This window comes from Drosophila serrata, unplaced genomic scaffold (genome assembly GCF_035046125.1).
Source record: "Drosophila serrata isolate PLE 108 unplaced genomic scaffold, ASM3504612v1 contig_382, whole genome shotgun sequence".
In the NCBI taxonomy this organism is placed as follows: Eukaryota; Metazoa; Arthropoda; class Insecta; order Diptera; family Drosophilidae; genus Drosophila; species Drosophila serrata.
In genome coordinates, this window is record NW_028257280.1 from 9,161,365 (window position 1) to 9,183,053 (window position 21,689).

Sequence of the window (21,689 nt, forward strand, 5' to 3'; positions counted from 1 at the left end):
GCACAGCAGCAGCAGCAGCAACAGCAGCAACAACAGCAGCAACAAACAGCAACAACGACAGCAAAGAGCAACATTTTTCAGCTGTTTCTCAGTCATTTTGATGTCTTTTGTTTTTATGTGTGTGAGTGTGTGTTACTGGTTGTGTTGTATTCTTTTTTTAAAAGTTTTTTCCTGCCTTCTTTATTTTTTTTTTGTATTTTTTTGGGTTGCTGGGCAAACGCATGGAAGCGGAAATGATGGATTCGCTGGGGTCGACTGTGTCTCCCTCTCTTTCGCCGGCCATCTACCCGTCTCTGTCGGGGCTTCGACATTGCCTTTTGCTGACTTTACACATTTTAATTAAGGCTCCGTTCTAGTGACTGCAGTTTGGCCTCTCTCTCGGCCCTCTACCCCTCGCTCAGAGGCTAACTGTAAGTCAGCCTCATTTGAATAAGTTTAGTCATAATTTGTAAGCCGAGTTGATTTGACCCGGAGGGGGCATCGGGGCAGCGGAGAGATGAAGTTGCAAATGTAACGCGTTATTAACGTTCCACATTACAGTTGCGTCTTCTGCCAACTCCAGGGTTTTCTCCACAGAGACGAAGTTGTGGTCTTCTGCGTACTCCCCCGACTTTTCCACAACTCATTTAATGACGCCACTAAATGGGCTTCATTATTTCGGTTTTTGTGTTCAGTCTTTGTTTTGTTTTTATGCTATTTACCGAGCGCTTGTTTTGAAATTGAAATTTAGTCATAAAGTCACTCCCCCAAAAACCCCCCATTAGCTATGCTAAAAAAAAAGAAAACCAAAAGATTTAACGCTACTTTCTGAGGGGAGACCTTTGGCGTAATTAATTAAGCCAGCCTTTTTACATGGCCACATGAGCATAACTTTTTATTGAATATTAGCCACTGGCCTAAAGCCAAGCCCCGAAAAATATAAAAAAAGAAACAGTGAGGCGGTGTTTTTCGGATCTCATTAAGTGCGTCGCCTGCCGAAATGCCATTAGGGGAATTTCAGTTGCGTTTTGATGACAGAACTTGGCTTCACTTCACGTGATTTAGTTCACGCAGCTATTGTCACACGTGTCCTGCGGTGTCCTGTGGTGTCCTGTCTTTTTCGGCAGGCATTCCAAGCATTTTGTTCTTGAGCTTTCAGGGAAATTAAATAAAGCGCTCTGCGTGTTTTCCCCCATTCCCCCCAGCGTGTGGTCAAGTAATCTCTTTGGGTTCCTGTTTTTTTTTTTCCTGGCCCCCGGGCGCGTTAAATAAACAGTTCATTTGTTTTCATTTAATCGCAAGTTTTGCTCTGCTTTGCTTTACTATATGTTTTTTTGGTACTTTTTTGTTTTGGTTTTTATCGCACTTCTTTTAATTGCCGCCGCTGGGTGTGCTCTCGCTTTCTGCGTAAAAGTGCCGCCAATCAGTGGAGACAACACCCACTGAATTAAAATTGCATAAATTATGGCAACAAAGAAGTGTGGCAGAAAATTGTGTTTTATTTCTTGAGAAATTTGAAATTGAATTTTTTTATGTCCCCAGCTGCGAATTTCTCTGTGTCTGAGAGGAGAGTTGGCACAGTCATAAATTTTCACCTGCCCTATGTAACATATATATAGGGGTATTTCATGCATATTTATGCCGCGCATCTGTCTTCGGTTTGCACTTCCAACAGAAGCCGTTGAAAATTGAAAACTTTATGCATTTATTAGTTTGTCATAAAGCAGAACAACGGAAGGCCACCGTCGAGTCAACATTTAGCATAAAAGGAGGCACAGAGGCACAGAGGCACCCCGTTCCCCCAAAGTCTAGCTGCATATTAAGCCATAAAGTGTGGCCTGGCTATTGTTGGAGCGGAATATTCTCCTTGGCTTTTGGTTTCGGTTTCGGCTTCCCGGGAAGTTGTGCTGGGGATGGAGCAATCCGCCATAGATAGGAATATCCAGTCGGCAGTTAATAAATCAAAGCTGTTAATGATGTTTTTACCCTACGTGCCCACTTTTGACAACACAAAAAAAGGCAGTGACAATTCTGGCAAGCAAGAAAAGTCGGGCTGCTGCGCACGCGCACTTGGAACCTCCTTTTCTTTCTTTTGGGTTTTACTACTTTTTGATACGACTTCTATTTATAGGGATCTCTGGCTCTCAGACTCTCTTTGTTTTACGGCCCTGCAGAGCATTTGTTTTTTATATACGTATATATTTTCCCTCGCTTTTGTTTCGTTGCCTTCAATTTGCCTCTACTGTTGCGGTTGTCCCACCTCTCTGTTTTTTATTTGTTATTTATTTTTATTTTCATTTCCCCGAGACACGTAGCAGGTTGGCCTATGATTTAGTAGCCTGCTTATAACTGTTTCTCCCCCTCCATTTACATCATCTTCTGTGGTCCAGGTTTAGCTTCAGTTTAAGGTTGAAGTTGAGGTCCAGGGCCCAATCATCTGGCTGTAATTTCCTGGAAATTTGTGCACACTTTGGTATTTTCATCTCGGCCGTTTGTTTTTTTTTTTTTACGGTGTGACATTGTCTGGGGCCCATATAACCCAAAACCAAAAAAAGAAACACAAACCCAAAAAAACGAACCCAAAACTGAAACTGAAACCGAAACTGAACCTGTTTTTAGGGCCTGATTTGGCATCCTCTTCTGGCCTCGACGACGCTGCTGCTGTTGTCCCCGGGGTCTAAAGGTCCAACTAACTGTTGCTGCTTGATTTGACATTTGGCGTCAGTGGGCCATAATTGTCTAGAATTTATGTGTTGTACCTTTTTCTTGTTAATTTGCTGCTTGTCATGCATGTGGGCAGCCATAGAGAGAGGGAGATCCTGAGAATCTCTCCCCCTCTTCTTCGTTTTTTAATTAGTTGTTTGGATTAATATACAGATTTATGGGCTGGTTAGGATAGTTAAGAGAGAGACGATTACAGGTGAGCAAGACAAAAGACACATGGATGTGTGAGTAAATAGTTGTTGTTTCGCTTGATTATCGAACACTTTTTTTAATTGTTGTAAAAATATTTAAAAAATGATAATGCATAAGGTACGCAAAATGAAGAACAATTAAATTGAAATGAAACAGTATGAATAATTGGCACGCTCTTTCGATCGCAAAAAGGGGTTATAAATTGCATGGGTTAAGGAATGGGTTAAGGGGAATCGCAGGGGGAGTCGATGGTGAATGCCTTAAATAAATGGCAAGCGCCTCATTTTGAGGCCACAGCTGTCACAGCGAGGACAAAGGAACAATGCCTTTAAGCCCGCTCTTGCTCTGGCCTTAAGCCCTGATTGAGTGAAGTGAAGAGGATCGAGGGACTCCTCCGGATTCCAGATACATCCCGAATCCCGAATCCCGAGCTCCCCAGACGAAGGTTGCCACAGTCACAAGTCGCAAGTCGCAAGTCGCGTACCCATATCAATTACTTAAAGCTCATTCACAACATTTTTTATTTTCACCTGACAAAAGCCCAAATGGCATCCAATCAATTCAATGGCCTGGCTGCATTCTCGCTCGATTCTCGATTCTTGGACTCGACGTTTTCTCAATTCTGAATTCTGAATTCTCCAGTCTGAGGTTTCTGGATTCTGCGGTGGCAACGAGCCACAAAAGCCACAACACATGTTCTTGCGCCCGAAAAACTTATCGCCGGCGATGCGATAAACGATAAATAAATACAGGCAACAAGATGCTGCCGGGACTAACGAAGGCAGACAATGTTTTTTCTCATCTCATCTCATCTCCCTGCTTTGCCTTGTGGTTGGTTAGTTAGGGAGTTTACAAAAAAAATACACAAAACTGTCGCCGGGCCAAGAAAATGAAATAAAATAAAATCTGCCAGCGTTTTGTCAGGCGACTTCTCCCTCTTCTTTATATATATTTTTTCTTGAGCTGCTTCCTCATTTTGTGTCCGGGGCTGTTATACAGTCATGATTATATGGCTCATACAGGTACGAATCTCGCCTCTATTTGCATTTAGTGGGTGCAGCTGGAAAGCAAGGTGTGCGCTCGGTGTGTTGTAATGAAACGTAACAAACGAACAATTGCATTTGGCGGCGGTGCGAAAAAGGTGCAAAAAGCACGGCGAGTGCCTCAACAATTTGCCCTTAACCGGAGGTTAGTTGCAAGTTCACAAAATGTAGTTGTGCTTGGGGTTTTTTTTTATGATGCTTATAAAAATGTCTTGTGTAGCATTCCCTTTATAGAAGATGGCTAAGTTTGCTCATCTTGTGAAGAAGTTAATATGTTTAAGTACAGATTAGGAGGGCTAGCATTTTATTTGAGTTCAAAGTTACTGTCCAAAACTTATATATAATTACTGATACTGGTTGTTACTAATTTATCCCCTAACAGAAGTTAGACCGAAACTAACAGCTACAGGCTAATATAGCTACTACTCCGTTTAATATAGCTGCTGTGACTAATGTGGCTGTTATGCTTTGAGCCAGCTGGTTTTCTTGGCTGGTTTACTTCTGGTTTTTGGGGGTTGGCTGTTTGGCTGTTAACTGTTGGCAGCAGAGCGACCCTCACGCATGGCCCGAGTGGCGGCTATAAAGATGTCGTTGTTGCTGATGTTGCTGTTGTTGCTGCTGCTTGTTTTTTATATGCTGCTGCTGCTGCTGCCGGGCCATGCAAAAACGCAACGCTAAAGCAGGTGCAGCAGGCTGCAACTTCCGCAGCGAATGCGAATGAATGTGTGTGCTTGTTTGTGTGGTGGGTCTTTGCAACAGAGGCAGTGGCAGTGGCAGCAGCAACATGAAGTAATTAACAACCACAACAGCAACAACAACGGCAACATGAAGCGTTGACAATAGCATTGAAGTTGCTGCCGCAAAATGCAGCTATTGTTGTTGCCATTTGTTGTCATTGTAATGTTGTGATTTCATGGCGTATACGCAACGTTGGCGTAGCAATGTATAGGAAAGGGCTTCTCTTCGGCCCTGGGATCTTTCTGCATACATTTTAACGCGGGCAGGAAACATGCTCAAGTGGCGGGAATGTGGCCAGCATGCTGCTCCCGAGCACATGTCAAGTGCCGGAGCAGGAGTTAAGTGATGGAAGTTCGGTCGCGGATTCGGACTTCAACTCTTCAGCTCGAACACGGTCTTCCCACGTGAGCGTGTGAAAGAGCAGTGGCAATCAAAGTAAGCAAGGGGGACATGTGGGGGTTGGTTGGTTGGTTGGTTGGATGGGTTTGGCTTTCAAAATGATAACTACAAACTAAAGTGAAAACTAAACAATAAGTGGTTCACTTTGAGACTGTTTACAAGGGGTTATCTATGGTTTATCCATAAAATACAAGATTGAATTTTATTTTACTATATTGATACATTTTCTTGAATATTTAGATATATCTTTAGTTCTTTCAAAAACCTTGTAAACAGTCACATTGCACACAACACTGAGATTAAACATAATTGAATGGTTAAACAATCGACGGCCATCGATAACGAGTAACAATGATTATTCACCCACACCGAGATCGCATAATGTCTAGAGGCTTTTGTCTTGCTTACCAGCACTCGTCCGGGGTTTCGTTCGCACGGGTTTGATGTCCAGGCTGGTATTGCCATTGCCCGTGGATCCAACGCCATGACCACTCAGGGATCCGGATCCCGCTCCTCCACCGGTTCCACCACCGCTGCCACCACTCATGCTGCCCATGCCAGTGACGGAGCCACCAAGTGAATGCATACCCGCCCCGGAGGACGAGCCACTGTGATGGTGTCCACTATGATGGTGATGGTGATGATGGTGCGCCTGCGCCGCAGCCATGCTGTGACGCACTGCAGCAGCGGCCACCGAGGAACTTTGGAACATATTTGCCGCCGCCACCGCTGCCGCCTGATGGTGGGCGGCTGCCTGGTGATAGGAGGCATAGCTACTGCTGTCGTAGCCACCGCTACCGCTGCTACCGCCTCCGCTGTTGTTCTGGGAGGCATAGTGCGCCTGGGCCGTGCCATCAAACAATCCGTTCGAGGACGTGGCTGCGGCGGCTGCTGAGGCGGACAGGGAGGCGGCAGCTGCTGCTGCTGCTGCTGCGGCGGCGGCGGATGAGGCGGAGGAGTTGCTGCTGTTGTTAGTGTTGCTGCTGCCGCTGCTGCTGCTGCTGCTGTTGCTGGGATTGCTGCTGCTGCTGCTGCTGCTGCTGTTGACTGCTGCTGGAGTTGGAGCTGGGATTAGTGGTAGTACCTTCGCGCTGCTTGGGCGCCGAACTCTGGCTGGGTCCGCTGCCGGAGGAGACGTTCGCGCTGCCGTTCTGGATCGACGGCTTGATGTCCAACGCACAGCTGGCGTCCGTCAGTGAGGTAGAGCCCGTGGCCTGCTGGTGCATAAAGGCGTTCATCACGGCCTGCGAAAAGATCGAAAATGCTGGTTAGCTCATGAAGGTGAAGTCTAACTAAATGATATTATCGAGAACTTGCAGTAACTTTTAAATATCAATCGATAAACTTATGTAAAACTTTCTTACCTGATACTCAGATGGACCGGTTTGCACGGAATCGGGCGTGGAATCCTTTGGCGGCGTCGGCGGGAAGGGGAACGAGTGCTGGCCGGCGGCTGTCGTCTGATGGCCCTGGCCCATCTGGCCCAGCTTGTGCTCCACCTGCGGCTCCTGCGGGCAGGCGAACTGGCCCATGCTCCAGGCACTGGCGGGGGCGAAGGACTTGTGCTCGCTGGTCAGCCATGGACTCAGCGGGGTGTGGAAGTGCGGCCGGCACACCTGGGGCGTGGCATGGGTGGAGGGCATGCGGGATGCTGCAAGAAAAATAACGAAAATGGGGTTAAAAATCAAGTTAAATGCTGCATTAAATCAATTATGGCCCGAATTTATAACGAAGATTAACCGACTAAGCCTCGACCAGAAGCGATCAAAATTCGTAATAAATGACGCTCCGTCTCTTCTCCGGCCTTTCCTACTCTTATTTTCCTCTGTCGGCTGCCGCGCAAATTTGCGGAAAAGCTGCGTTATAATTTATGAAACACCAGCGAGAGAAAGAGCCGCCTCAGAATGGCCTTCGGGCCAACTTTGCATATGGCAAAGAGACCATAGAGACCACAGAGGCCACAGATACACCGGCGAGCGAGCGAGCGAGCAGGGGGGAGGACTTCTGCATTGTCATAAATTGTTTAATTTGTATCATAAACAATCGCGTTAAACTTTTGTCCCAGAGCTAAAAAGATCGATCAACGGCTCGGGCCGGCTCACCTCGGCTTTTGGCCCGGCTAAAAGTGTAGCCTAAATGTCTGGCAGTGTATAATTTAGCAGACACCAAGTGAGATTTATGTGCGCCAATGCTGCCGGTTACTCCATCGCTCCCAGTTCAACTCCCAGTCGCAGTCGCAGTCTTGGTTTGAGTCCAAGCCGATCCGTTCCTATCCCATCCAGCGATCGAGGGATCCGACAGATCCCCATATCCTCGCAGGAGGGGCATTATCGAGGGGGCACGTTGCAATTGTTTGGGGCGCACTTATTCTTATTATTATCATTAATATCGGCTGCAGCTCCCCAAAGAGTCGCAAGTCGCTGGCCCTCGGGGCTTGTTTGTATGTGAAATTATTTTTGATTATGCAGCAGCATCGGCAGGAGCAACCTCAGCAGGAGAAACAGCAGTCGGAGCTGGTTGGTTGGTCAACAGTAGGTCAGTTCATTGCTCGCCAAGATGGATTAGGCCAAATCAAGACAAGAGTCAAAAAGGCAGAGTGTAAGGGAAAGTTTGCAAGTCAGTTTGCTAGGAGAGTTCTGAATACTCTATGGGAGGAATATAATATAAGTTCTTGCAGTGGGAATTCAAGTTAATGAAGAGATTGTTTGTATAAGTTAATCTTTATACTACTTATTATATTTTTAGGTACATTTTTTCAGGATATTACGATATTACAATAAGAAAATTTAATCCCGATATTATCATATAATTCTATAAGCCAGTAAAAAGGACGAAATAAAATTCTTAGATACAAAAAGTTTCGTTACCCTTCTCGCAAAGTTCATAAGAGTATTCATCAGTCATCATACGCAATCACAAAGAACCTGATCGATGGATGCTCGAACGCTGGTTTTTTGCTGGATCGCTGTCTGCGATAATACCCATTTGATTATCCTAATAACAGTGCTTTAGTGGCGATATTATATGTACGTGTGCCTGATTATAGAAATTAGCTGCTGCCTGATGCAGCATCACATCAGAAGCAGAAACGTCAGAACCATGCAACCTGCAACCTGCAACTTGCAACTCGCCGAGACTTTTCCCAGTGCGATGCCTCAATCAAAGAAATGTGCCTATTGCGTTTCCCGATCTGCTGTGCAGACTTCACACTTTTGCGCCAACGACAAGTCAAATAAAATCGAAGAGAGATCCCCCATATGAAGTCGTCACTGCGGGTATATAATTTAGCAAGATCGAGGGAAATAATACCATTGGTCATGCTAAATTATATGTCCGGGCATCGTTGCATCTTTCGACCCGTTGCCAAATCAATGTCCGATGCGTTCTTTAATTGGCATGGCGAAACTTTCAATTTACCAACCGATGGTGTTGGCGATAGCTCGGCGGGCTGTTAATGTTAATCCCGGCGAGTATGACTCACTCTTACCTGTTTATTTTTTGTGTGTGTGTTTTTGTTTTTTGTTGAGCTGAGGCTGTTCGCCGCTCGTATAAAACAATTCGCTAATAAATCAAGCTGAAGCTGAGTACACGGCAATTAAAGTTGCAAACTTGAAACAAAAAGAACGACATTTTTTTGCTGTATATGCAAAGCTCGTGCTGGTGGAAAACGCTGCCTGCCCTTGGTCGTCTCCAGGCCAAAAAAAAAGCAAAAATAAAGCCAGCCTGACACGTTCTACACAACAACAACAAAAGCGGTAAAGTAACAACAATAAAACGTATAAATAAAATAAGTACAGAAACAAGAAGGGAAGACACGTTGGATGACCAAGGAATTTATATACTCTTTTTGTTCTGTTTTATACAAAAATTTAATACTTCTAAGAGAGACCCGTCTTATCCCTACAGAATTATGATCTTGCATAGATCGAACTTAGTTCATCTTTTAGAAGTGGATCTACGGACACCTGGACTTCGCTCTTAATAAATTATAAAAATATATAAATATATAAAACTACAAGTACTCTCTTAAAGAGTATCCAAATCCAGCAAACAAGAAGAAAAGATTTTGAAGTTTTTGGCCTGCGCTTGATTTCTTCAAACTGACAGATCAAAGCCATGAAAGCCGACGTTCTCTCTTTCTCCTTCTCGCTTGTGGCTGGGACATTTTAAAAGCGTTTGACAGCGCTCAACGCTCTCAGCGCCTGTCCATCCGAAAGCCGGGCTAAGGCAAATCCAAAAAACCTGGCTTAAAGCGCCTTTTAATTGCAATCGAAGCTGACGCTTGACGACGACGTGAATGACATAATTAATGTGTATGTACGTAGGCAGGCTCGTATGCACTTAGCCGGACGTGTTGGACATTTGAAGATGACAGAAAAACCAGATGAAATGGCTTCAATTAGTAAAATGCATCAGCTGCCCGGAGAGTTATCATTTCGGCCATCTCGTTAGCATCATTTGAATGTGAAAGGCCAAGGGACAAACAAAGGACGAGCACAGTCGGGATGGGGTGACAGATCTCCTCAAAGCACATCTCGATAAGGAGAGGACACAAAAAAAGGATTGCCAGCTCTCTGGTAAATTAAATTCACACCAACCAAGCTGCCCCGGATTAGGGGTGCCAAAATGCTGGGCGTTATCAATCGAGGGAAATCAAATCCGCAAACGAGCGACTCTCGCTCTCGCTCTCGCTCGCTTATCTCTAGGGTATTTTCCGAGGAACTTATGTGAGATGTCAGTGGCAGTCGATTAGTGGATTCAGCTGCTTCCTGCCCTCTAGCGGAGGCCAGCAATCAATCATGCGAACGGCCTGGCCTGGCCAGGACGAGGGAATCCTGCTGCTGCTGCAGCTTGACTTGACCCTGTCTGCAGGCGGTGGCTTAATTTATAGCCAGAGCTACCCTCGAGGAACAAGGACTTTGGGACTTGGGACCTGGGACCTGGGATCTGGGACTTTTCACCTGCTCAACGGGTGACGGTGTCGACTCCAGGTTGCCGTTGTAGGCGCGTGGCTCCAAAATGCGGTCAAGTGTTTGTGTCTCTCTTCTGTGCCGGTGTTACACCTGCTCCAAAATTGGAAATTGTTTAAGCATGCAGCAGCAGTGGAAACAGCAGCAGCAGCAACAACACAGGCAGCCAGCAACGAGCCATAAACTATAACGGATTCCAGTTTTAGCCACCACCGCCAGCCAGCTTGAGATCGAGCGCTCAGCAGGTAGGTCAGTTTCGGCTGCTCCAAGACACCATGATGGTTAATAGGAGGCACAAGGAAAAATATTTCATATTTATATCATTCAAATGGATATGACAAGTGTCATAGTTTAGGAGATGTCGGGAATTAATCCTTTGTCAAATAGCATTGGTAATTGTGAACTAAGAAGCAGAGTCTATAATTAAGTAATGATGTATTAATGTTATGAAGTCTATCAAATTTCTTCCAGTGCCTCTTGAGCTATTAAATATATATATATTTTTTTCTTTCGGTGCACAAGTAGCAGTAGCTGAAACTGAAGCTGAAAACTTGGGTCTCCCGACTGCTTAGCATTTTGCGCGCTTGTTTGTTTTAATTATTTCTTTGCTTTCTGCAGTTGCGTGACTCCGACTGACTGACGGACCGAGTGACTGCCGGATGGCTGGATAGCCGGATGACTTGGTGACTGGATGGCTGGATGGGTGACTGGATGACTGCCCGAAGGACTGGCTGACTGACGTTCTGGCCAAGTTGAGTGACTGACAGAGGCAGGCTGCATTATTAAGCGCAAACTGCGCTGCCTCCGCCATCTATATTATTAACACTTTATTTGCAGCGTTGCATGCCAGCTTATCATTAGTCATAAGTTGTCAATTGTATTTATGATAATGCGTTTAATAACTCAAGTAGCTGCCCTGGCTTGTATGTAAGTTATGCCGTTGCACAACGCACTGCCCTGGAAAATGCTCTCATTTATTTATTTCTTGTTGTCTTTTGCGGAATTATGGAATCGAGGAATTCTCTCGGTTATTAATTGCTTTATAATTGACGCAGAGCGTACCGCGATGAGACGGGAAAAAACAATACTGGTTTTGCGGCCAAAACGTGTGAATTACGTGGCCTGGCCCAGCTTTTGCATACGTGCCACAATGTTGTGGCCACAATAAAAAAAATATATATATATAAAATGAAAAACAAAATGTTAAGGAAAAGCTGGTTGACAACAACAAGCTGCTACAGTTGGGAGTTGGGCTGCGGCTGCGACTGGAACTGGGACTGGGACTGGGGCTGGGTTTCTCTGAAATGCGCCATTTTTGTGGCCATTTGCAACATTTGCAACGCCGGTGGTGGGTGAACATAAGGTAAAAAAGTAAAAATAAAAATAAAGAAATGCTAATAATGCGGCTGCAAGTTGGCACAAAAAGGCGCGTGCATTGAACTGGAATCCTGGCCACGCAATGCCAACTTATGCAAATGCTAAGCCCCACTGTCACTCAGCCAGTCAGTCAGGCAGTCAGTCAAAAAGGGACTGTTTTGGCCTGACAGTTGGTTGGGAAGTTGTTTTTACTCGGGGCCTGGCTAATGAGCGGACACCCCGCCCGAAAAGGATGCACCAATCCTGTCCAGAAATGCCTGCGGGCGCACTTATGACAGTTCGAAGCGTCAGCGAAATCATTAAAATTGACAAGTTTTTATATGGCAAAACCAAATTTGGTCACTCAAAGGCAGCGTTTGAAGTGATCGCGCGAAGATCCGCTGACAAGTTGCTGTTGTTCACGGGATCGGCATCGGCATCGGAATCGGAATCGAAATCGGGATGTTGCCGCCGCCAGGATTGTTGCTGCAATGTTGCGTGGACCACCAGCGGGCCCCTTCACATGTCATAAATAAGAACGCGTTGACATTTATCACAACAAAGGGCCAAACACAAAGACAATGCCTCGAAAAAAAGAGGAAAAAAGAATCGCGGGGAAAACGTTGCATAAATTCATAAGCCGAGCTTGAGAAATTCAATTGATGCGACCTCGAGTCTTGGACTCTTGTGAGGTTGCTGCTGCTGCTGTCCACTGCTGGCATATTCGCATATTAATAAAATATTTTATTAAACACACGCGCCGCCAACAAAAGATGAGCGGCCGCGGAGGATGCTAAAAATTATGCTAAACAGTTTTCGGCCACCAAAAAAGGCTGCAAACGAAAAAGCAGCGAAAATCGTGATGTTGCTCCTTTGGATCCCGAATGCTGCACGCGCATTGCCAACAAATTTTTGGCGGCGTCTCTTGCGACACATATTTCTGTGAACCCAAAGAATTCTGCACAGTTTTTTCCCTTGCTTATTTTGTTTTTTATTGGTTTTATTGGTGCGGGTTGCTCTGCCCGAGAACCAGTTTACTCATCGAAGGCAGCAACATTGACAAATGTTAATTAGAGAGGCGTCATTTGTTAGAACCCATTTACAGGTGGTCGCCTCTGTCTCATCTCGTTCGGATTCGAATTCAAATTCCCGGTAAGATTGTTCTATTTCGATAGTTAAACTTTGATATTTCTGGGAAGCAATTTGCCTTTGAGTACAATGACTCTTTTGGGGGAGCGCTCGATTAATTTTGATTCGAGATCAGCGCCAAAGATCTCCGGCGAATGTCGCAAAAGTCATTTGTAAACTTGACACTGCAATGGGACCACGGACTGCACAAATGTATTAGCCACAATTTATCAGTGGCACACAAATGTTGCCGCGCTGTCGTTGTTGCAAGTTGCAGGTTGCTGCTGCATTGACAGCGGGGGCAGCAACAATGCGCTAATATTCAATATTGTAATTGCATTCACAAATCGTGAGGAGCGGCTAAGGAGCCTGGTGCTGCCGTGCTCGGATCTGCAACTCCTGTTGCTGCTGCAGAATTAATGAATGCCGCTGCTGGGCTCTTTGTATGGTCATCTGTGGGGGGAGGAGGAGTAGGAGGAGAATGGTGGCTCATATTGACCCCTTGCTGTGTTAGACAAATCACAACAACAGCAGCAACACAAGCAGCAACAGAAACAGCAACATGTTGCTGCCGTGCGTAAGCTTTTGTCTCGCCGGGCGATATAAATCGCCGCAGAGCTGCTTTTTGATTTAACAAATTAATAACGAGGCCCAGTAGCCGGCTTATTGATGATGCCACATCACAAGGCATACATAACCATATTCGTATTTTTCTCTCTGAACAAGTTCCTGGAAATCGCGGCTGACAAATGACAGGCCCAAGACTTCCGGCCCAGTTCGCCAGAAGCCAGAAGAAACCGGAGGATTCAGCAGGCGGCGGCAAGCTTTAAAGGAGTCGCCATCTTGGCCAGATTGAAGCAACACGGCAATGGCAACGGCAACGGCCACGGAGCAACATAGCAACATCAGGCGACATTGATAGTGATTGAAGGACAGCTGTTCACACTAGGCAAACTAGCCGCAGTCCAGTGAACGTCAAATTAGAATGCGAAACGTGTTGCCAATGGGAATGTGGACGTTGCTGTTGCTGCTGCTTCTGCTGCTGCAGCTCTTGATGTTACTGCAGCGGACAATGGACAATGTGGCGGCACCTTTGGCTCAGACACAGCGGCATGCAAATGCAGCAAATGCAAGAACAACCACACCAAGAGTTTCTTGTGCTGCTGGAGTGCAAATTAATTGAAGCATCGCCGCAATGTCAACGACAGCGGCAGCAGCCGCAACATCACGTGTTGCATGTGGCATTTTGGCGTAGGCTGAGCTTGGCTCTGTCCTGCCCCAGCACATTCTTATAATTATGTCATTTAATTAAGCAAAGACAGTTTCGCTGTGCTACGACTAATTAAAACATCGCGCCAGCAGCAGAAACATCTCCAGCAGCAACAGCAACATCTCCAGCAGCAACATGTGCAACATACAACGCGGGCGGTTGAATGAATGACCGGCACTGTCAATGCAACGAGCAATATAACACAAACAGCGCTTCAACTTTGCCGCTCAATGGATCGTACGATGTAAGGAATGCTTCCAGGAATTTGGGTCATAATTAATGTGGCATGATTTGGCAGACACTTTAATCAAAGCGAATTGAATAGAGAATGAATAAAGAATAAACCACTCAAAAACTAGAGAATCGTTTTTAAAACGTATACGCAATTTTGCACTGAAAACATGAATTAATTATTCTTATTATTTTTAAAATATGCATCTTATCCACCTATTTACAAAAGCGTTAACAATAATGGTCTTAGTTGTGCTAATTCCCCCTAAACTCTGTTCCCTGTGTGTGGTGATTTTTTGTCAAGGAGTTCGAGGACTTTGTTCCAGTACAAAACGCACATCAATCATACGCAGCGGTGGCCCAGCTGTTCAATTGCAATACCATAACTCACTTTTATAGGCCATCCACTCGCACACAATTCGCTGAAAACTTGCGCACCGGGATTAAGATTTGCCGCCGAGATTCTGGCCACGGCACGCTATTGCTATAGCTCCGACCGACTGTAAGGCCAAAAGCCTCGTGGTTGCAGTCGGTAAATTACAACAACTATTACGGCCCAGCCCCAACTTGGCTAGCCAAGTTGGCTGTTTGTAATTTCTTGGAAACTCCAGTAACAGTCCGGCTTATGCTTATGCGCTTTCGGGCCTGGCCGCATGAAAATTTATGAGTGGACAGCGCTTCAAGTGCAACACCTGGTAGCTGCTGGCTCTGGATAGGCTCACTCCAAAAAGGGGCAAAAAGGGAACAGGAGCTCGATTTGGCCAGCCTTTTCAATGGGCCCGCATCGCATTTGATATCCTTTGTGGCCAGCAGTGCAGCAGCAGCAGCAGCAGCAGCAGTCGCAGCAGCCCACTGTGCGTGACATTTGCGTTAAGTGGCTGTGGGAACTTTCAGCTTCTCGAATTATGAACCGAGCAGAGCGGCCGCCGCAGAAAGGCAAAAACTTTTCATTTGCCCGATTTTGCCTCACAGATAAGCCGAAAAAGTTGCCAGCAACAAATGAAAATGCACGACACACACACACAAATATTGTCAAAAACTTGGACCTCAGATATCGTTATCTCTATCGGGGCATCTATCCATCTCTTACCGAGTGTGAATGCAATGGCTATACTCGCTCGGTTCGAATTGCATATATATTTTTGCGGGCCAAAAAATATATTCAAACCGTTCGGTTCGCTCGGGGTAATTAAAAATAAATTTTATGCTCGAGCTTTAACAGCCGTCGGAGCGAGCACAAAAGAAAAGCTGAAATCAAACATGTTACGATGACTTGACGAATTTTAGATGCTCTCATTTAAGGTCATTAGTTAACTCTTCAACACCACAAAAATACCAAAGATTCCTTTAAAAACTAAATAGACAACCTGTGCTCCAATTTTATGTTTCATTTTATTTCGATAATCTTCTTATGGCCAACATTAATTTAACTTAATTGGCTAAATGCAAATGGGGCTTAAACGATTATTTTTATGGAGATGTTGGCGTTAAATTCCGGCTATTTTATTTATATAAATATATAGATATATCTATAGTATTTAGTTAGACAAACTTAAAATAAAAGAAAATCCTAGTTACAATTTATATAACCCTTGTATGATGCCCAATGGCCACAAAAGTGTACAATCATGTTTAAGACAAATAGCAAAATACAAAAACAAAGATATAAAAAGAGGGACAAAAACAAGAGGTTGTGTGTTTGTATTTTTTCATCGAAAATGTTTGAGAAAAAAACCGAGTCAAGATGAAAAAATGTAGAAAAATAAAACAAAAGCTCAAATAAACAGACACACACACACGAGTCACGCGGCAGACCAAAGTTATTGCCAAAATTTTCGGCATGTTTGCTTTTGAAATTTAAATTTCACATTTGTTGTCGTTGGTTTTTATGGCCTGGGCTATCATAAAAATCTCCGAGGGAGTGTATATACATAAGTGTGTGTGTGTCTCAAAGTGTGTTGGCCATTAAACTGCAATGGCCAAAAGAGTAGATGGCGGTGGAGTAGAGAGTAACCCACACTGATACCGCCCTAGTTGCTTAATTTGCCACTAATGACAGCGACTAAAGTCGGGCGAGACGACCGCTCATAATTGACAACTAAATTGGGCTTCTGACAGCCCCAACTTTTTTTTCGAGGGGGGTTTGGGTCTCCTTAATCCCTCCCGAGATGTGACATATGCAGACTAATGAATTTTAAAATCAACGCTCGCCACAGGTGCCCGTCCGTCGAGTGCCACTTCACTCCACTCCCCAGACAAACTGTCTGTCAAACGATTTGAATCCCAGTCTGAATCCGAATCCGATACCGAATGCGAGCTCCAAATCGCGGCATGAATGAATTACAGCAGCGACTGGGGGATCGCTGGATGGAATCAAATCAAGCATCAATAAAGTCGGCATATGAATAACATGAATTAAACATAAATGCAAAAGGAATGGCCTCGGCACACAGCCTCCGCGAGCTGATTGATCACTTTGCAGTTGCAGCCTCACTTAGCCCGACATTCCGCAGGGATCGGGATTGGTGCTGGGAATGCGAATGGGGATCGAAGTCGAAATCAGGAGTTACGGGGTGTCAAGGGGAGTTACGCGGGCACTGAGCTGAAATTTTAAATTAAAATTTTGCACACTCAAAGAGCAGGAAATAAATTCAGCGACCACGCCGCATTGATGCATGTCACGTTTGGGTGTTCGCTGCGTTTACGTGGAACTGTCAAAATGCAAACCGAGCCGAGAAATAAAACCAAAACCAAAACCAATGCCAGCAGCAGCAGCAGCAGAGACAGCAGCAACATCGGCCAAATCCCAAAAGCTGCAGCAACAATGGGCCCGGCAATGCTAAGTGCCAAGTGAAAATGGTTTGGGGCATCAACTGTCAAAACTGACAGCAGTCACAGTGACTCTCAGCCCAGAAAACTGAAAGCCCAAAACAGAAAACCGAGCCAACGGTGGCTCAAATTGAAAATTAACTTAGCGGAACTGGAAATTTTTTTTGGAGGCGTGTGAACCTCCACACACACACACACCTCTGAGCTCTTTAGCAAAAATATATAAATATACATATACATAAAAATAAAACAGAAAAACAAAAATAATGTCGTCTGCGCGGTTTTTTTTCGGGGGGCTCTCTCTCTCCCTAATGAGCATAGATCATTTTCAGTCTGACCGAGGAACAAATTTCAGACAATTAGGAGAAAACTCAACTGAAAGAATACACCACATTTTAGGCAGGGAAAACTACAATCATAATAGAGTTATAAAAGAGGGGAAAATTAAGAAATACACCCAGATAGTGAGACTTTCGTTTTGTTTTTCCAAAGACTTTACACATTTTAAGCTTTAAAATAGTGATTAAACAATTTTTGTAATATGCCATGAATATTAATTTCCCATTGACGTTGTTCTTCAATGATTTCCTTTAATTTTAAATAGTTATATTTAATCATGATTTTCATTTTAATACTTCCCTAATCACTATAACTTTTCTATGTTAATTTAAGATTGTGTTGTTCCTGGTTTATCGCCTCCAATTGTTTCCTAGCTTTATCTGTAACTTTAATTTAGGTTTCAGGACTAAAATCTAGCTGCAGGACAACGGCGATTGCTATCGACTTCTACTCCCTTTCCCTTCAGAACTTCAATGGCGGCCAACAGGAAACGCTCACTCAGCAACACAAAAAAGGCGCGAAGCCATCGATTTGTGGGCGTTGGGCGGTTCACAAGGGGGAAGTTGGTTCTATGGAAAGCGGTGAGGCGGAGGGTCGGCAACACCCACGCACTACGTAAAATACCAACCAGAGCGTCAACTATCAGGCAACCCCCAGCCAAAATACATTCATTAAAAACGCATTAGAAATGACATTAGAACAAATGTCCAAGGGGGAATAACCGACGAAAAAAAGATGGAAGAAATTACTTAAATAAAACATAAATCGAAATGGTGGTTGGGGGTATGCGTGGTACTTTCCCTACTTTGGAAAATTTCCATAAATCTTTATCAATTTTAGTTGACATTTAAAGGAGAATTTTAATATCATTTTAGAGTGTAAAATATATATGGATTTTAGCTCAGATTCAATTCACAGCAAATGTAAAAATTACTATTGGTAGTTAAGATACAAAATATGTCTCTGGGAAATCCAGTAAATAAATGAATCAATAATAAATCTTCCTAGTCGTAAACTTCTTTAATTTAAATTCTCGGCGAATGTAGCGTAGGTTTAAAGGAAACAAAGTTTAGTAATATGTATAAAATGCTATTGGTATTAAGAATATATTTTCTAACAGTTTTTGTTTCAATTGAGTTGGAAAAAATATCTTCAAGTTTTAGAAAATGATTTATATTTTTCTGTCATCTTTATAAATCATGAACATCTCTGTAATCGACTATTCTTAGAAGATGGAATCTCTTCTCCGATTCCAAGTAATAAATTCCCATTAAAGTCTCAAAGCAACTTTTGTATAATTTCAGGAACTAATACTTACTGTGCTGATGATAGCTGGGATAGTAGCGCCGATGGTGTCCATTGCTCTCGAGGGCGTAGAAGGCGCTCATGTCACTGCTGTCCAGTCCGGAACCGCCGCCGCCGCCAAGGGTCGCTCCCACGCTGCTGCCCGCTGAACTGGCGCCGCTGGAGAGGCTGTGATGGCTGTGGGCCAGGCTGCTGCCGGCGCTGCCAAGGCCGTTCGTTTGGGGCGAGACACCGCCCCCATTGCCGCCGCCGCCGGTGGAGCCGCCGCCTAAGCGCGGACTGTCATACCAGCTGCGAGCGGCAGCCTCCGCTGTTGAGGTCATATCCATTTCGAGTATAATTTTGAAAGCTTTTCTGTGCTACCGGGGGCCAGGAATCGAGTCGGATCGGATCGGATCGGATCTCTATATCGCTCTAAATCTCTCTGCTAAGCTCTGCGGGGTCTTCGTGATGGCTCCCTCAATTGCTACGCATTTTAACCGCACAATAACTCTCGCGCTCTGCAAGTCAAGAAATTTCAACTTTAGCAAACTGAAGTTGTGTTTTATTTTCTGTATTTTATTTTGGTTGTCTGCCTGTTGATAAGATTTTAACGGTAGCCGGCGTTATCACTCGCTCTCATTCTTATCGCGGTAGCTTTACATTTTTGTTCAATTGTTTTTATGGCTTTATGGGTGCGGTGTACAGTTGTACAGGATAACCACGAGTTGATTTACGATTGGACTTTTGGATCCGCTCCGGCTAGTGCGGAGTGTGTGAGTGTTTTTTTTTTTTTTGGTGTGTGGGAAATGCCAAAAATAGAGAAAGCAAATCGTATATTTTGGCATTCATTGTTTGATTGATGGATGACCGCCCAGGGGATCTAATAAACATGTCCCCGCACAATGGCCTTGTGGCACTGTCACAATGTTTACACACACGCAGCAGACAATGGCAGGCACAAAAGGAGAAATCCTGGGGATTTCGGCAACCGAATCTGCGGGATGTCAGGAGACGGCGCCTCCTGCGCGGGAGGCAGGTGAAACTGAGTGTGTGTTTGCGTGTGTGTGTGGGCGCAATCTGGGACGAATTAGAGATTTATCGCAGAGCTCGAATTGCTGGCTGGTCGACTGACGAAGAAAGAACCTCAAGGCGTATCGCGCACAGACAACTCCCCCCTTTGATTTAGACAGGTAGCCACATTTTTTTTTTTTTTTTGGGAATTTTCGGGGGCTTATCAGCGATAGATAGCAAGTTGTGTGTATGTGTGTGTGCACTGCACTCGATGATTTCTTTTTCGAAACGATTATTATCAACGGGAGTTCTTTCTCGACTCAACTACGACTACCTCTTCTGTTTGCCCCGCTTGTTTGCTTTGGCTTCGAGAAATTAATAGGACAACCCGCGTTCGGACTCTATCTTTAAGGTGCCAGATGCCTATCGCTCAATTGACAATTGCGCTACAGAAATGCGCGATAAGGCAACATAATTTGTTACCTCCCGAGGAAGGTGCAAGAAAAACAAATAAGCAGACTATTTTGATTCTCCTCCTCAGTCGAAAACTCAATCAATTTATCTATCTATCAGAAGCGATAACTGGAGTGGAGGTGAAGGTGGAAATAAAAAAAAAGAAGCAAACACTTTTCATTAAATGTCTTCGTTTTGGTTCTTGTTTTTGTTGTCCAAAGTTGATAGCAATAAATTGATAAGCGCAAGTGCCAGATTTTTCGAACGCCGTGTCAGCAATTTTCGGGTTTTCCGGCTCTGATCGTTCGATAAGGATAATGAACTTTTTTCGGGGGGATAGCGGCGGGCTAGCGTTAAAATCTATTTTACTGGGTTTATTTCCAAATTGGTTTCTTGGTTTTCAAGATATATATTCTTGGGTTTTTGTCACTTGATCTTACATTTCATTCAAAAACACTTTCGAATATTAGTCACACTGCTTGGTTTTTCTGGGTGTTTTCTTTTGTTTCGTATATTTGTTGTTTCTTATTTTTGATACATTTGTTTTGTTTGATACACTGAGCTCTGTGAATTTTTGCCGACGCGTTTTGAGCTTTTGTTTGTTGTTGGTGTTGGCGACCGCCGCGAGACGAGAATCGAAAGACGAGCGAACGAGCGAACGGGGGCGCACGAACAATCGACGATAACACGCTTGCAAACACGTCAACAGTTGAAATTGAACTGAACGAACACGAGCGCAAAACAGGAAAGACCAGCGCGCTGCTTGCTCGAACACCAACACAGACGCACACGGGCACACGCACACGGGCCGGAAGGGAGCGCGAGCGAGTGAGCGAGAGAGGGGGAGAACCCGTTTGCCGAGGGCCGGCCTTCGTGCGTGCGTGTGAGTGTGCTGGCACATACAAGATGGTCGCACTGTCAAGCAGTTCGACCGGGGGAGCAACAGAGATAGCCGTTTGTTTCCCGAGCGGACAATATGCCTGTCACACTTCCGCTTGGCGAGCGGGGCGTGTTTTTTTGCAGGTAACCGGTTGCAGTTGCAGTGGCTGCTTGTTGTTTGTTTGCCCCTCGGATTGCTGTTGTTGCTGTTGTTGCTCTCTCCGCTCGAGTGCATCGTTCAATAATCTCTCTGCGGCACGCCTCTCTGCACTTGACACACACATTCGCACTAGCACTATAGAGTTGCGTTGCGTTTTGGTTGTCTGTTCGCTCCACGCCGCTCCCTCCCTCCTCATACCTCGCCCGCTGTCAAACAGTGACAACAATCATCGATCGTTCCGTTTGTGATTATGTGGTTTATTTATGGGCTTTAACATGTGTGCAGATTTGTCTGACGATTTTTGAGTTATGTTTGTGTATGCGTATGCCAGGGCGTGAGAGCGGGATGGCTAGCTGCAGCACACACACACACACACACACAAGCTCACTCACACAGACGGGGCTAAATTTGCATAAATTAGCAGCTGGAAATTAAGAGAACTACACATCTCCCCTTCGTCGCACAGCATCTTTTGCGAAAAGATAGTTCCTATCTAGATGCAAATTATTAATATGGAGCTCATATATTTTCGCGGCAACTTGGCTCCTTTGCTGGTGCGTATGTATTGTACATCTGCTGCGCATAAGCAGCTAGCACATACACATACGTCTTAACAAGAAGGAAGTCGAATACGTGTGCAACATTTTGGTTTTTATACTTTAGCAGGGTATTATAAATTTAGTCAAAGGCTTGTAATGCTG

The 21,689-nt window shown here is 44.7% G+C and overlaps 1 protein-coding gene across 1 annotated transcript in view; it reads right to left on the minus strand.

Moving 5' to 3' along the window:
* Positions 1 to 20,675, minus strand: part of grn (GATA binding protein grain) — a 36,015-nt gene extending 15,340 nt beyond the window's left edge. The window contains 5 exon segments of the mRNA XM_020954549.2: positions 5,484 to 6,063; positions 6,065 to 6,319; positions 6,440 to 6,726; positions 18,517 to 19,003; positions 20,390 to 20,675. Coding sequence (XP_020810208.2) covers positions 5,484 to 6,063; positions 6,065 to 6,319; positions 6,440 to 6,726; positions 18,517 to 18,832 — 1,438 coding nt within the window. The 5' untranslated portion in view covers positions 18,833 to 19,003; positions 20,390 to 20,675.
* Between the last annotated feature and the right edge of the window lie 1,014 nt (positions 20,676 to 21,689).